At 37.7% G+C, this 16,895-nt stretch overlaps 1 protein-coding gene across 2 annotated transcripts in view; it reads left to right on the top strand.

The window, feature by feature from the left end:
* The window catches only part of arhgap39 (Rho GTPase activating protein 39), a 95,268-nt gene that overhangs the window by 74,758 nt on the left and 3,615 nt on the right, over window positions 1-16,895 (top strand). For both annotated transcript variants that reach the window (XM_056266429.1, XM_056266428.1), the window contains exons 7-8: window positions 1,871-2,070; window positions 11,981-12,072. In XM_056266429.1, coding sequence (XP_056122404.1) covers window positions 1,871-2,070; window positions 11,981-12,072 — 292 coding nt within the window. The remainder of the gene's footprint in view (window positions 1-1,870; window positions 2,071-11,980; window positions 12,073-16,895) is intronic.

Genomic DNA, 16,895 nt, shown 5'->3' with positions numbered 1-16,895 from the left:
TATATATATATAATTAATCTGAAACATTTTTTATAAATAAATATTATCAGTGACAATATTTTAAAACTTATAATGAATATATTTAAAATTATGCAGTCAGTGAAAATGTGAATGTAATCTGTATTATTTTATTAATATTTTTAATAATAATTTTAATAAAATAAATTTTATTTTAAAGATTATTATAGGAATTTCAAACCATTTTTCTAAATAAATGTAATCAGTGAAGATATTTTAAAACGTATAAAATGAATAAAAAAAATTCTTAATAAATGTAATCTAAAATGTAATTAAAATCAAAAAAATGTTATCGGCGATGATATTTTAAAACTTATAATGAATATATTTAAAATTATGCAGTCAGTGAAAATGTGAATGTAATCCCTATTATTTTATTAATATTTTTATAATAATTTTAATACAATTTATATTATTTTAAAGATTATTATAGGAATTTTAAAGCATTTTTCTAAATAAATGCAATCAGTGATGATATTTTAAAACGTATAAAATGAATTAAAAAAATTCTTAATAAATGTAATCAGTGACGATATCATTTTAAAACTTACAAAATTAATTTGAAATATTTTTCTAAATAAATGTAATCAGTGAAGATATTTTAAAACGTATAAAATGAATAAAAAAAAATCTTAATAACTGTAATCTAAAATGTAATTAATGTAATTAAAATCAAAAAAATGTTATCGGCGATGATATTTTAAAACTTATAATGAATATATTTAAAATTATGCAGTCAGTGAAAATGTGAATGTAATCCGTATTATTTTATTAATATTTTTATAATAATTTTAATACAATTTAAATTATTTTAAAGATTATTATAGGAATTTTAAAGCATTTTTCTAAATAAATGCAATCAGTGATGATATTTTAAAACGTATAAAATGAATTTAAAAAAATTCTTAATAAATGTAATCAGTGACGATATCATTTTAAAACTTACAAAATTAATTTGAAATATTTTTCTAAATAAATGTAATCAGTGAAGATATTTTAAAACGTATAAAATGAATAAAAAAAATCCTTAATAAATGTAATCTAAAATGTAATTAATGTAATAAAAATAAAAAAAAATGTTATCGGCGATGATATTTTAAAACTTATAATGAATATATTTAAAATTATGCAGTCAGTGAAAATGTGAATGTAATCCCTATTATTTTATTAATATTTTTATAATAATTTTAATACAATTTATATTATTTTAAAGATTATTATAGGAATTTTAAAGCATTTTTCTAAATAAATGCAATCAGTGATGATATTTTAAAACGTATAAAATGAATTAAAAAAAATCTTAATAAATGTAATCAGTGACGATATCATTTTAAAACTTACTAAATTAATTAGAAATATTTTTCTAAATAAATGTTATCGGTGATGATATTTTAAAACTTATAATGAATGAAATTAATGAATTTTAAATATTCAAAATGTATTTCAATTTTTTATAGCCTTTATTTGTTATAATTTTGATGATTATGGCTTACAGCTATGAAAACCTTTTCACAATATTCAAATTTTGACTTTGGGGTTTTCATAAGCTGTAAGCCATAATCATCACAATTATAACAAATAAAGGCTTGAAATATCTCACTTTGCATGTAATGAGTCTATATAATATATTAGTTTCACATTTTAAGTTGAATTTCTGAAATAAATGGATTTTTGCACGATATTCGAATTTCTCGGGTTTCACCTGTACAGTATATTCAGGTATTTTCAAAAATATAAGTACAATGTAAAAACATGTATGTACACAATATCAAATGATTAATTTGAATGTAAAGCCACTTAATATAAAGTGGCACCAAAAAAGTGTTTTTGTTTCTAATCTGTGTGTCCGCAGGGTTTGAACAAGCCGTCGATCGAGGAGATCGCTCACGCCCGTAACGCCATCTTCCGGCTGTCGATGTTCGGCTCGTCTCTGGAGGAGGTGATGCTGATGCAGAAGGACCGCTACCCCGACCGAGAGCTGCCGTGGGTGCAGACGCGGCTCTCGGAGGAAGTGCTCGGCCTGAACGGAGACCAGACCGAGGGCATCTTCAGGTCGGATGCGCTTCATTAAACACTTCATTGCTGCTGTGACTGAGTAATTCAAATATTCATCATTATTTTGAGCTTTTTGATAATGTGCAAGAAGCATCGTTTTGAACCAAATAGTCATTTGATCTGAGTGGTTTCATCCGAAAAGTAAAAAACAATAAAGAACTATAGTTAAAAAAAGTAGAGATATGTTTTCCATGCACTGAGAAATTCAAATATTCATCATTATTTTTTAGCTTTTTGATAATGTGGGTAACACTTTACAATAAGGTTCGTTAGTTAACATTAGTTAAGTCCTAACTTTACCTCGCTATATTACTATCAAATCCTAATCTAATTATGACAAACTATATATGGTTGGAAAGGTCTAAGACTGCTAAATAGATATTTGACTGCTGTTTTTTGCTACAAATTATGTAGGAAGAGTAACCGATGATTTTTTGACAAGAGTGCACCTCAAAAAAATCTGCGTCATAACAGGAGTTCTGAGCTTTGTCACAAAAAGTTGACGCACACACCTTTAATAATTGAAACTTTGGTTTTCATGCTAAAAGTTCATAATAAAACAAACAATCTAGTATTTTTCAATAAAAAATTATAATATAATAATATCCTCTAAAAAGTATAATATATATATTATCCTCTAAAATATAATATATTTTTTTATCGCCTTTTTTTATTACAATATATATTTTAGTAGTTATCATTTGAAAGCTTACAAACTCAGAATTCATCCTGTGAAAACCATTTTGAAATTGAACGTTGAGTTACCATAGAAACGGTACTCTAAATTATTTTATCAGGCTCCTCCCCTTTTGGGCTTTATTATTTCATAATTTATGATCAAAACCTTTTCTAATCTTGACAAAACACATATTGTCAGAAAGGTCTGAGTCTCAAGGTTCCAAATTTTGTGACAGAATTGACATTTGGACAGAAATTTATTAATTTGTTAAGCCAGAATGTATACAACTAAATTCAATGGAATTTATGTCACCCGGTGGCTATTTTTGGTATTACGCCTAAGCAAAATCTCATGGGAACTTAATTGTGATATCAACTTCAAATTTGGAACACAACTTGGTTAGATATATGGCTTTGATTTTATAGTAATTTTATAGTAAAAAATATTTTGTAAAATATATATTTTTTATAAAATAAAAAATATATAGTACTGTATATTTGATTTACTGTAAATTTAAACTTCCATAACTTTTTCATACTTTCATTTTTTTAAGTGTTTTCACTTCAGCAATAATCTGCTGAGTGTTTCCTTTAAAATAAGACCAAACTTAGGTCTATATTCCAAAGCATTCTTGAATTACAACCATTTAGGTTTGAATAGTGCATTTTAACCCCCATTCTCAAAAAGGGGTTAAAGTTAACATGAACTAATAATGACCTGCACGTATACAGGATTAATCTTTGTTAATGTTTATTTTAACATTTCATTTTTCATTTATTTGTTTATTTTACAGGGACAGTGCCCATTAATTAACAGTAAAATAACTGTAAATGAGCCAGAACAGGCTAATTTTCATCTGTTGTCCCTGGCCAGTTATTATGAAGGCAACCTAAAATCAAGATATAAAAAAACCTAAAATGACTTTTTACAGTCCACAAATAATAACAACATAGACAAATAGTGATAAGACAGATACAACACACAACAATAAGTAACAAGCAACATCAGCACACAACATAATGAGAGATTTCAAAGTCTGACACAAGAAAATCTGCTAGCAAGCAACAATTCTCAGTACGCATTTACTAACAATGACAGGAGAAATTATATTTTTTGATCATTTTCATTTATATGCACTATTGTTATTTGTATTCTGCAATATTGATTTACATATTCTACCGTTCAAAAGATTTTTTTTTTTTTTTAAGGAATACTTTTATTCAGCAAGGATGCATTAGTTTGATCAAAAGAGACATTAAAGACATCTAAGGATTCTATTTCAAATTAATGATTCTATTCAAATTCTATTCAGTAGAGAATCCTGAAAAATAAAATGTATATGATAAAATAAAAATATGAAGCAGTTTTTAATCTATGGATCGATACCAAACTCTGACTACTATTTGTTTGCATCATCAATCAAAAATATTCATGGCCTCCACTTGGCATTTTTTCATTTACAAAAATGTTTTAGTATAAACGTACATTACTGATCAGAAGTTTGGGGTCGGTGTGATTTTTTCATGTTCTTGAAAGTCTCTTCTGCTCACCAAGGCTGCATTTATTTCATCAAAAATACTGTAAAAATTGTGGAAAATTATTAAAATTTAAAACAGCTGTTTTCTATGGACGCTTGTGTTCGCCACAGAATGAAAAATAAAAAAGGTAATTGCGACTTTTTTCTCACAATTGTGAGGTTACATCTCAAAATTGCGGGATGTAAAGTCACAATAGCGAGAAAAAAAGGTGCAGTTATCTTTTAAAACGTTTTATTATGTGGCGGACACAAGCGCCCATAGTGCTATGTGAATATTGTCACGGTTTCAATGTGTTTAGTTCTGTTTTGAGATCTTGTTTCCCCCGTCTTTTGTGACTTTTGGTTCAGTCCTGTTAGTTTTCCCGCTATGTCTGATTAGATATTCCCTTCACCTGTGTTCTGTTAATCATCCCATTAGTCCCTGTTCATTTAAGCCCTGTGTTTTCCCTCAGTGTTTGTTGGTCGTCGTCCATGTACGGTTGTGTGTTTTTGAAGTCCTGGAGTTCCTTTTCCTTTGTCCTTGTATGTTTATAGAAGTGAAGTTTGTAAATAAATACCTATATCGCAGATTCCGTGTCCTCGTCTTCAGCAGCCTACAGCAACCTGACAGAACGACCAACCATTACAAAAAGAAGAAAGGAAACAGATATTTGACGGTATGGATCCAGCAGTTCTGTTTCTCCTGAACCTGCGTCAAGGAGACCTCACCATAGAGGATTATGTAGGAGAGTTTTGTGAACGCTCTCATCTGGTGGACTTCAATGATGTGGCTCTTAAGGACTTCTTTAGGATAGGTTTAAATGAACCTATCCGGTCTTGTTTGCCAGGTGGGAAGAGTCATTTTTCCCTGGCTCAATACATAGACCATGCCCTTTGGTTGAGCGGCTCAACTTTCACCGTGGGAGACATTCAGCCTGAAATCCACGCCAACCCCACCGAGCCTGCATTCCATATCAGTCTTCCCAAGTCTGCACGTCCCGTCACCACTGTTTCCATCCAGCCAGAGACTCTCGTGTGGCCCCGAGCCCTCAAGCTGGTGTCTAACAGTAGGGACTTGGGGGCAAAACTGGCGGATCCGGCGCTTCAATCCGTGCGATCAGCATTATTAAAATCAGTTTTCCCTCTCCGGTCTTCAGTCCCAGGTCGTACTTCCACCTCCAGCCCAGAGTTTCCTTCGCCGCTGGTTCCGTCCAGCCCAGCCAAGCCCGCACCGCTGGTTCCGTCCAGCCCAGCCAAGCCCTCACCGCTGGTTCCGTCCAGCCCAGCCAAGCCCGCACCGCTGGTTCCGTCCAGCCAATCCGAGCCCGTCGCCTGCCCGCCAGAGCCTGAGCCCGTCGCCTGCCCGCCAGAGCCCGCTGATCCTGCGCCAGAGCCCGCTGATCCTGCGCCAGAGCCCGCTGATCCTGCGCCAGAGCCCGCTGATCCTGCGCCAGAGCCCGCTGATCCTGCGCCAGAGCCCGCTGATCCTGCGCCAGAGCCCGCTGATCCTGCGCCAGAGCCCGCTGATCCTGCGCCAGTCCTGTCCAGCCCAGAGTTTCCTTTGCCGCTGGTCCTGCTTAGTTCAAAGTCCTTTTCACTGCTGGTCCTGCCCAGCCCAAGACTCTCGTTGCTGCCGGATCCCCCCTGTCCTGTCAATTTTCCCATTAAAATTTTGGGGGGGCGCCCACCCGAAGGGCCTTCACCACCCTGGCCGCCTGAAGGGCCTTCACCACCGTGGCCGCCTGAAGGGTCTTCACCACCGTGGCCGCCTGAAGGGTCTTCACCACCGTGGCCGCCTGAAGGGTCTTCACCACCGTGGCCGCCCGAAGGGTCGTCACCGCCCTGGACGCCCGAGGGTCCGACAGCTCCGCCCTGGACGCCCGAGGGTCCGACAGCTCCGCCCTGGACGCCCGAGGGTCCGACAGCTCCGCCCTGGACGCCCGAGGGTCCGACAGCTCCGCCCTGGACGCCCGAGGGTCCGACAGCTCCGCCCTGGACGCCCGAGGGTCCGACAGCTCCGCCCTGGACGCCCGAGGGTCCGACAGCTCCACCCTGGACGCCCGAGGGTTCGTCTGCTCAGCCCTGGCCACGCCCACGTCCAGCTCCGCCGTGGCCACGTCCACATCCAGCTCCGCCCTGGACGCCCGAGGGTCCGACAGTTCCGCCCGGGACGCCCGAGGGTCCGACAGCTCCGCCCTGGACGCCCGAGGGTCCGACAGCTCCGCCCTGGACGCCCGAGGGTCCGACAGCTCCGCCGTGGCCACGCCCACAGCCTGCACCGCCCTGGCCGCGACCACAGCCCGCTCCGCCATGGCCACTACCACAGCCGGTTCCACCCCGGTTCCCAAAGCTACCAGCTCCGCCCTGGAGGCTTCCCGTCCCTGCATCACCATGCCCTCGTCAGCCTCCAGGGCGCCCACCCTCCCACCCCTTTGGATGTTGTACGGCGCGAGGTCGCACCTTCGGAGAGGGGGGGGGGTACTGTCACGGTTTCAATGTGTTTAGTTCTGTTTTGAGATCTTGTTTCCCCCGTCTTTTGTGACTTTTGGTTCAGTCCTGTTAGTTTTCCCGCTATGTCTGATTAGATATTCCCTTCACCTGTGTTCTGTTAATCATCCCATTAGTCCCTGTTCATTTAAGCCCTGTGTTTTCCCTCAGTGTTTGTTGGTCGTCGTCCATGAACGGTTGTGTGTTTTTGAAGTCCTGGAGTTCCTTTTCCTTTGTCCTTGTATGTTTATAGAAGTGAAGTTTGTAAATAAATACCTATATCGCAGATTCCGTGTCCTCGTCTTCAGCAGCCTACAGCAACCTGACAAATATATAGTAAAGTGTAATTTATTCCTGTGATCAAAGCATCATTACTCCAGTCTTCAGTGTCACATGATCCTTCAGAAATCACTCTAATATGAGGATCTGATGCTCAAGAAACATTTCTCATAATCATCAATGTTGAAAACCAAAAAGAAAGTTAAACCAGGCATACTTACATGAAACTCGAAAAATTCGAATATCGTGCAAAAGTTCATTTATTTCAGTAATTCAACTTAGAAGGTGAAACTAATATATTATATAGACTCATTACATGCAAAGTGAGATATTTCAAGCCTTTATTTGTTATAATTGTGATGATTATGGCTTACAGATATGAAAACCCCAAATTCAAAATTAGAATATTGTGAAAAGGTTTTCATAAGCTGTAAACCATAATCATCACAATTATAACAAATAAAGGCTTGAAATATCTCACTTTGCATGTAATGAGTAATGTATTAGTTTCACCTTTTAAGTTGAATAACTCAAATAAATGAATTTTTTTCACCTGTAGCTGACTCTTATGATCAGTCACGAGAAGCTTTCCCAATACTTGCAGGTAGAGATATGGGCCTGTTTTTGAGCAAAAAAGGGTCACCAACGCCCGATATAAATACGCTGTATGTTTTATTAGTAAAAATGAGAGAGCTATGAGGGCTGATTCAATGGCGTAACGGTCACCAGTGAGAGTTCCCGGGATAACCATCAGAGGGCACTCCAATCACCACACATCCACAAACTACATTTCCCATAATCCTTTGCCCACACTAATCAGCCATGATCGCATTCACCTGTATGCCATTACCTTGTTTAGCTCACCCCATATGACACTCATTCCCTGCTAAGTCTTGTTTAGTGTTTGTATGTGTCTCACTGCATTCCTGTTCCTCCCGTCTCCTGGTTCTCTTGATTCTCCGCCTTTCCCCTCGGGTTTCTCTCTTTGCCTCAGCCCAGGGGCCGGTTTCACAAAGATAGACTTTGACTATTGCTTAGATATAGTAGATAGTCAGACTTCAGATAGACGTCTAAATCAGACCGTTGCACAAAGCACTTAAGACTCTGACTATCTTAAGTACACTCCAATGCATTCTGGGTAAAATAAGACACTTTTCAAAACAAAAAACATGGCGGATCGAGTAAGCGCATTCAACCGCTCGGTGCAGTTTACCCCAGCGGGAGATATGTGTTTGTTGGAGGAGTATAACAGTTACAAGGACATTTTACTTGGGAAATTTAGCGGAGAATGTAGTAACAAGAAGAAATGTTTCATTTGGAAAGGTCCATTTTCCCTTTTCTTTCGGCTGTTTCTAGTGTAACTGATTGTTACTGCTGGTTGCCAAGGTAACAGAGTCTTAGCCCTAAGTTAGTGAAGTTGACAGCACAGATATAATTCTGTCACATGAAGTTTTTAAAGCAATAGTCTAATAATAATAAAGCGAGTGGGTTGGATGGTGTTGCTGCGGAGCATTTAAAGTTCGCAGGTGTGAGGTCGGCTCCACTGCTGTTATCTGTTTTACTGCTTTTCTTGTACATGGTTTTTACCTGACTCAATGTTAACAGTCTTGTTAGTTCCTGTGGTCAAAGACAAAACTGGGAAAGTCGGCAGTTCTGACAATTACAGACCAATAGCATTGGCCAGCAGTGTCAAAAATGATGGAAACAATCCAGGATTTCAGAATTTGTTAAATCTATGGATAACCAGTTTAGTTTTAAGGCTATGCATGGCACAGACTTGTGTATATGCTCTTAAAGAGATAATTGCTATAGCCTAAATGAGTTTCTTAGATGCATCTTAAGCAGTCGATAGAATAAACAGAAAATTATTTATTAAATAATTCCAAAAAGGTGTACCCAAATAAATGTATTTTATACTGGTAGCACAGCAAACAATGCAGATCAAATGCTGGAACAGTGTGTCCGCTCCATTCAAAGTTAGTAATAATGGGGTGAGACAAGGGGGAATCTTGTCCTCTTCTTTTTAACTTGTATTTGGACGAACTCAACGAGGCTCAGCGTGTGTGTAATACTGTGGCTGGGGATTTTGTTCTGAATCACCTGATGTATGTCAATGATCTCGTAGTGTTACAGCAGTTACTCAACATTTGTTCAGTCTATGGCAGTGGTTCTCAAACTTTTTTCCATTTTTTTGGTGTGTGTGTGTCTTATATCTATATTGGACCACGAGTCCGGAATAAAGTTGAACTGAAACAGACAATATGAACTGATTCACATTTTTGAGCTGCATTTCTTCTACTGAAGTTTTAATCAGAGACGCCATTAAACATCTCAGTCTTAACGCTCTTATAGACGTGAAATTAATCTAATGACACTCTGGGAAATTTAATTACTTAATAAAAAGTGCATTAAAATTACCGTGTTCACAGTGCCTCATTGCAAATGTATTGTAAATCTTCAGCCCTAATTAACCCACATTAACCTGCTGACATCACCACATGTAGCCATTAACCCACACAGTAGATAATGTAAAACTGTGTGGTGGTTATAATTAATAAAGAGATCTAATTAGACCTGGATTATTCAGTGTTGGCATGTTTACTAGACAAACGTGGCATCCAAAATCGAATACTTCACTACTATATAGTAGAGGGCTGCATTGGGATTGAGTCCCGCCGGGTCCCGCGGGACCCAACGCAAATCTCGCGGGAGCGGGCGGTTTGAACTTTGCTGCGGGCGGGAATGGGCGGACAAATAAAACCCCTGCGGGATTGGGAGGTAGCCTAACGACATGATGGAGATGTCAATGATGTGGAAAAGAACCTTAAACGAGGTATTTACAGCACACAACCTGAGCAAGGCAAGTCTGACATTTACTATTCATCTTCCTGATCAGTGCGTCAGAATACATGCAGGCCAGGGAAACGAAACCAACAACCCCATGAATCTCTTTAACAATAGCAATACAAATACGCGTTTTTTTCCTGCGGGACGGGAGAAAACACAAAGTCAGTGCATCTCTATTATTGTGCGGGAATAAATTCTCCAAGTTTTGCGGGTGCGGGCGGGAGTGGACATACATATTGCGGGAGCGGGCGGGAGTGTAACACATACGTTGCGGGAGCGGGCGGTAATGGTCAAAAATTCGGCGGGCTCGGGCGGGAGCGGGATGAAGAAAACAGTCCCGCGCAGGACTCTACTATATAGTATGAGGGCACAGAGTAGTCATGTGACCTACCTAGGTCACATGACAGTAACAACATGGCAGATGTAGTACGTGCAAATTTCATATTCATACTATATAGAACATACTTTTTTAACGGTTGCAAAGTAAGTTCAAATTCAAATGTAGTACCTACTGATTTCGGACGCAGAGTAAGCTTCGGCATCAATGAAACCCTCATCTCATAGTTGGTTCCGGAAGTGTTTTTCCCATTCATTTCTCCCATAGGGATTTCAAAAAAGTCTTCTTTAAAGTGTTATAAGCCATGAACCAAGCCGACCAACTATGAGGAGAATCACAACACTACGAACTTTGATTTGAAGCAAAAAAGAATTTGAAAATCGAATAAAATTACAAAGGTACAAGACTGTGAACTTTAAGGGTTTAGTGAGGGAAAGAACTACAATCCCATGAAGCATTGCGAACAGCAAAACGATGGTGACATTTTATGGATGGTGAAACCGGTGGATTATAACAAAATATGCGTATATATTTGAATATTTTGTGAGCATAGACTCAATTACGTCATTTGCGGTGCTTCATTTTGCTTGTTTTGTCTCTGATTGGTGGAATTTTCTGTACAGCATCATGGGTAATGTAGTTTTTCACCACGAATTTCGCTGTTAAACACGATTACTTTAAAACTAAGTTGAAATGATGCGGGCTGACGGCTTCAGCAGAAGCAAACACCATCGATTATTAACCTTGGAGCTCAGTCTTTTTAAAGGTTTATAAATGATCCTTCAAAATCAATTTCCCTATGGAGAGTTTTTACTTCTGGAATAATTTTTTGTTTAAACTGTGGTAACACATTTATTTTAAGGTGACGTACTTACACATTACTACATACTTACTATAGTAAGAAATGTAAATTATGCATAATTACAAGTAACTAACCCTAAACGTAAGTAATTAATATTATTCGGTACTTATTTGAGTAAGTACAATGTAACTACGTCACCTTCAAATAAAGTGTAACCTAAACTTTTACATGATTTCTTCATTGATAATGTGTGTTATTAAAACTGTAAAGTTTCTAATCATCACGAGTTTCTGCCCATAGATATCATTCTCTTCCCTTCATATTTATTTTTATTATTTATTCATTTGTGCATTTTGTTGTCTTATTGTTTTTATCTTCTATTTTTGCATTTTATATCTTATTGTTTTGATTCTTTTTTTATTCTTTCTTTGGAAACACTTTACATTTTTAAATTTTTTAAAGCATTTATTAATCTTAGTAATAGTTAGTAAAAAAATTTTTAAATTGTTCATTGTTTGTTCATGTTCATGTTCACATTGCATTAATTATTGTTAACAAACTTTTGATTTTAAAAATGTATTACTAAATGTTGAAATTAACATTGACTAAAATGAAATGATGTGGAAGTATTAGTCATTGTTTGTTCATTGTAAAAAGTACAGTATAAATAAAATAGAACTTACTCAAATAACACGAAATATGTATTGGATAACTATACTTGAAGCCTTAAATAAAACATTGATAATATAATCATTGAATACTAAGCGTGAAACCCTCACTACTGTTTAGATTAAAACTCATTAGCACAATAAACCCCAACAGTATACATGAAATACGTTTTTATGTTATAATAACCTGGCTTTATTACAGAAATGTGTTCATTGTCTCATAGTTTTCAGTCACCATGACCACGATGCTGATGTTTTGCTGAAGTGTAACGTGTGTTTTTGTGTGTCTCAGGGTGCCCGGAGACATTGATGAAGTAAACGCGCTGAAATTACAGGTGGACCAATGGAAGGTGCCGACCGGCCTGGAAGACCCACATATTCCAGGTATCCCACAATTCCTTTGTCAAATCAAATTTAAGCAATTTAAACAATGTACAGGGGATTGGAGGGTAATATTTGCCCTAGTAATATACATGATATAGCTCACAGACCATTAGGGCCACGAGTCAAACAGGGCGAGATTCAGTCTGATCGGCCTCCATTAATCTTGTCTAATAGGTGCTCAAATTTCATTGGCTGATGGCGGCCATGTTTTTCAAGATATGCAAATGTCCTCATACACAGTCATGGTACCTTGGACAAAGACACTGCATTTCAATTTTCAAGTCAATCGGACTAATGGTTATGTAGTTATAGCCGTTTTCATGTTTTTTTTATGTTATAGCGCCACCAAGTGGCAAAATCCCGTTTTTTTTCTACTGTGACCTCGGATTGAGCTTTTACATATGTGTACCAATTTTGGTGAAAATATCTCATTCCATTAAATAGTTAGAGCTATTTTAGTAAAAGTGGCCCAGCCCAAATTAAACGTTCTGGCGTCTCGTTGCAGAACTTTTTTCCATAATTATTAATATTCAGACTCCAGAGAATCGTTCTCCACTGGAAATAGTATACCATCCAAGCACCTTCGGCATACTATGTTCAGCAAACTATAATTTGTGACGCACTAATTCTATTGTTACTTTCTACGCTGTAAAACAATCTGGTGTAGGATTTACTTTGAAACATTTATCACTCAGAAATTGCTTGTGAATTTCACAAATAATTAAAGAAATGGCAAGTAACACATTGAATTAAACGACATTTTTAGTCGTAATTCCAAAAAAAGCATTTTTTACAGATTATATAGTAAAAATAGCATGCATGTTGGCCTGTGGCTGAGAAATGAACAGTGTCTAGTTCATTCTCGGATTGGATTTGCTAATTATTTGTGTTGGTTGTTTTGTGTTTCATGATACATTATTGATAAAGATCCTCTGTAGCTGTTTTTGCTGGCAGACAGCTGTTTGTGAACGAAACAAGCAAGTACAAAATGTCTTTACAACATTACTGATGTTGAGTTACATCAGTGCAACATTTCTAAAGTGTCTGACCTCAAATATTTTAGTAATCATCATAAATTCAAAAGCTTAAACACAACGTTTTGATATTGGAAAGTGTCTCCATGAAAACTACTTTAAAACCTTTTAGCGGCTCAATTTTTGTGATATCAAATTAAAATTTGGAGCACAACACATAAGGCTTTGATTTTCTTGCAATTTTACACTTCAAATTATTTTGTAATTATATGTATTTTGTATAAAATAAATAAATATTTAGTTCAGTCCATTTGCTTTACAGTGAACTAAAACGTTTTCACACTTAAATCTTCTGAAGCGGCTTTCACTTAAAAATAAATCTACCGAGCGTCTTCTTTAAAAGGGAGACCAAACTGATCTGTATTACAAAGAATTCATTAATTACAAACATTTAAGTTCAGAAAGGGGGTGACAGGTTTTTAATAACAGTTTAAAAAAAAATGTTTTTGTCAAGTATGTAGAGTTAAAGTGTTTTCTCATACATTCATGATTTAACAGTAATCTTTCAACTGTAGCTATTATAGTTGGGATTAGTCCAGCTCTTTATCGTGACACACACACACACACACACACACACACACACACACACACGCACACACACACACACACACACACACACACACACACACACACACACACACACACACACACACACACACACCTGTAGCCTCAGGCGTTCTGCAATGCCCCATTTCTCTCTGAACATAAATAGCTCAAACTTCCCACACACAGTGGGAGGATCAACAACTCTTACAAGCCTTTTCCTCAACAGAATCTCTCTTTCTAAGCTTCCTTCCATTGCATCCAAACGCATGCGACCACAGCGATACTCTAACGTCAATTACAAGGTTTTGGAGGATCTTTTATGCTCCATTTGTATGTAAATAAACGTGCATGTTCTCAGACGTTTGTCTCTGACTGATCCTGATTATATCTGTGGTTTCCCAGGGTGTTTCTGTTCCCAGGAATGAGTACCTATCATTTACAAAAGCTTTTATTCAATGACCTATATCCATAAAGTGTCTCCCATTGGAGTCATTTCTGGAAATCTAGTAGCGTGAGAAGTGATGAAATTTCAGGAATAAATGATAGTTTACTATATATTCACCATAGAGAGCAGTTGAACCTTTAAAAAAGCATAACAGGACGCCTTTAATGAAAACAGCCCGTATGTCTTTGAATGATTTGATTGAACAACTAGTTCATCGCAGCTCCTGATGAACACCAGCCAATCTGAGCTATCACTCGCTGCAAGTGTGTTTTGCTAGTTTCAGCCCTACGCGGTTTTCATTTTCACGTCCTGCGCCGCGTTGTTTAAATAGCAAATGCATTTGTGCCCATCTGTGGCCCATGGGCTGCTGGTCTGAGAGCGAGTGTGTGTTCAGGTGCATTGTTTGCGTGTTGCTATTCTGAGGAACTGAAATAGACTGAGCCGTTGAGCAAAAAAACCTTGTCTAAAGTCAACGGCGCAGTATTTATTTAGTTGTGTTATTTAAAGAGCGTTGTGTTATTAGTAATATGCGCCTATAGGAGGGTCCACAACATCGGTTCCCAACAGGGGGGGTCGCCGCCCACAAGGGGACGTCAGTGAGCTCTGTGGGGGTCGCGTCATATTTTGAAAAGTTTTGAGCAATGAGCATTAAATAAAAGTCCTTAACTTTTTTCTGTTCAAAATTTACAAAATTTATATAATGAGTGAATTTATCATGAATCCATTTTCCAATCCGTGTTTTTGTCTTATCCTGAACCACTATGGTACATCAATAATAGGTGTTTACATTGGGACTATTTTACACTGGTTCGGATCGCTGCCGCTGCGGAGTAGCCCAGTACATGCGTGACTCGTCATAGACGTACACTGAGAGAAGTAGTTCCGGCTATAATGTTCTTCCGAAAGACGCATTATTCTGTTAATAAACGCAAGTTTATTATCGCTCGCTATAGCACCAAAAGCGTAAAAAATAAAGCCTCACATTGATAAAGCCTCACAAATAACTTGCAAGTATTGAGGCCCCAGACAACAGTCATTTAGTAATAGCCTATATTCTTTTTTTTTTATACCAACACACCACTGTGAATAGTTTTGTTTTTTTGCATTTCAAAAATGAGGCCAATATAGGCTACTCCTAGGCTTACGTTTTTAAATTACAAAGGGCCTGCTGATGTTTTTTTTTATTGTATTTTCAATATTATAGGCTATTATTTGTGCATAAACATATCTGGTTATAGTAAACATACCGTTTGTTTGAAAACGTCATGTTTTCTCATCCTTGCTGCAAGCTTACAAGAGCGATAATATCATTAAATGTGAAGGGGGACCCTAAAATATTTTCTTGGGAAAAAGGGGGTCTCAGACAAAAAAAGGTTGGGAACCACTGGTCCACAACGCACACACACTCTGCTTATTACACACACACTCTGCTTATTACACACACACTGCTTATTACACACACACTGCTTATTACACACACACTCTGCTTATTACACACACACACTGCTTATTACACACACAGTCCGCTTATTACAAACACTCTGCTTATTACACACACACTCTGCTTATTACACACACACTCTGCTTATTACACACACACACTCCGCTTATTACAAACACTCTGCTTATTACACACACACTCTGCTTATTACACACACACTCCGCTTATTACACACACACACTCCGCTTATTACACACACACTCTGCTTATTACACACACACTCTGCTTACACACACACTCCACTTATTACATGCACACACTCCACTTATGACACAAACACTCTGCTTATTACACACACACTCTGCTTATTACACACACACTCTGCTTATTACACAAACACACTCGCTTATTACACACACACTCTGCTTATTACACACACACTCCACTTATTACACGCACACACTCCACTTATTACACGCACACACTCCACTTATGACACACACACTCTGATTATTACATACACACTCTGCTTATTACAAACACACTCCGCTTATTACACACACACTCTGCTTATTACACACACACTCCGCTTATTACAAACACACTCCGCTTATTACACACACATTCTGCTTATTACACACACACTCTGCTTATTACACAAACACACTCCGCTTATTACACACACACTCTGCTTATTACACACACACTCCACTTATTACACGCACACACTCCACTTATTACACGCACACACTCCACTTATGACACACACACTCTGATTATTACATACACACTCTGCTTATTACACACACACTCTGCTTATTACACACACACTCCACTTATTACACGCACACACTCCACTTATTACACGCACACACTCCACTTATGACACACACACTCTGATTATTACATACATACTCTGCTTATTACACACACACTCCGCTTATTACACACACACTCTGCTTATTACACACACACTCCACTTATTACACGCAGACACTCCACTTATTACACGCACACACTCCACTTATGACACACACACTCCGCTTATTACAAACACACTCTGCTTATTACACACACACTCTGCTTATTACACACACACTCTGCTTATTACACACACACTCCACTTATTACACGGACACACTCCACTTATGACACACACACTCTGATTATTACATACACACTCTGCTTATTACACACACACACTCTGCTTATTACACACACACTCCGCTTATTACACACACACTCCGCTTATTACACACACACTCCACTTATTACACGCACACACCGCTTATTACACGCACACACCGCTTATTACACACACACACACACACACACACTCTGCTTATTACACACATAC

The sequence above is a fragment of the Rhinichthys klamathensis genome, unplaced genomic scaffold (assembly GCF_029890125.1).
Source record: "Rhinichthys klamathensis goyatoka isolate OS25496 unplaced genomic scaffold, OSU_Roscu_1.1 h1tg000248l_1, whole genome shotgun sequence".
Lineage (NCBI taxonomy): Eukaryota > Metazoa > Chordata > Actinopteri > Cypriniformes > Leuciscidae > Rhinichthys > Rhinichthys klamathensis.
Note: the sequence above shows the minus strand (reverse complement) of the source record. Positions and strands in the feature narration are given on the sequence as shown.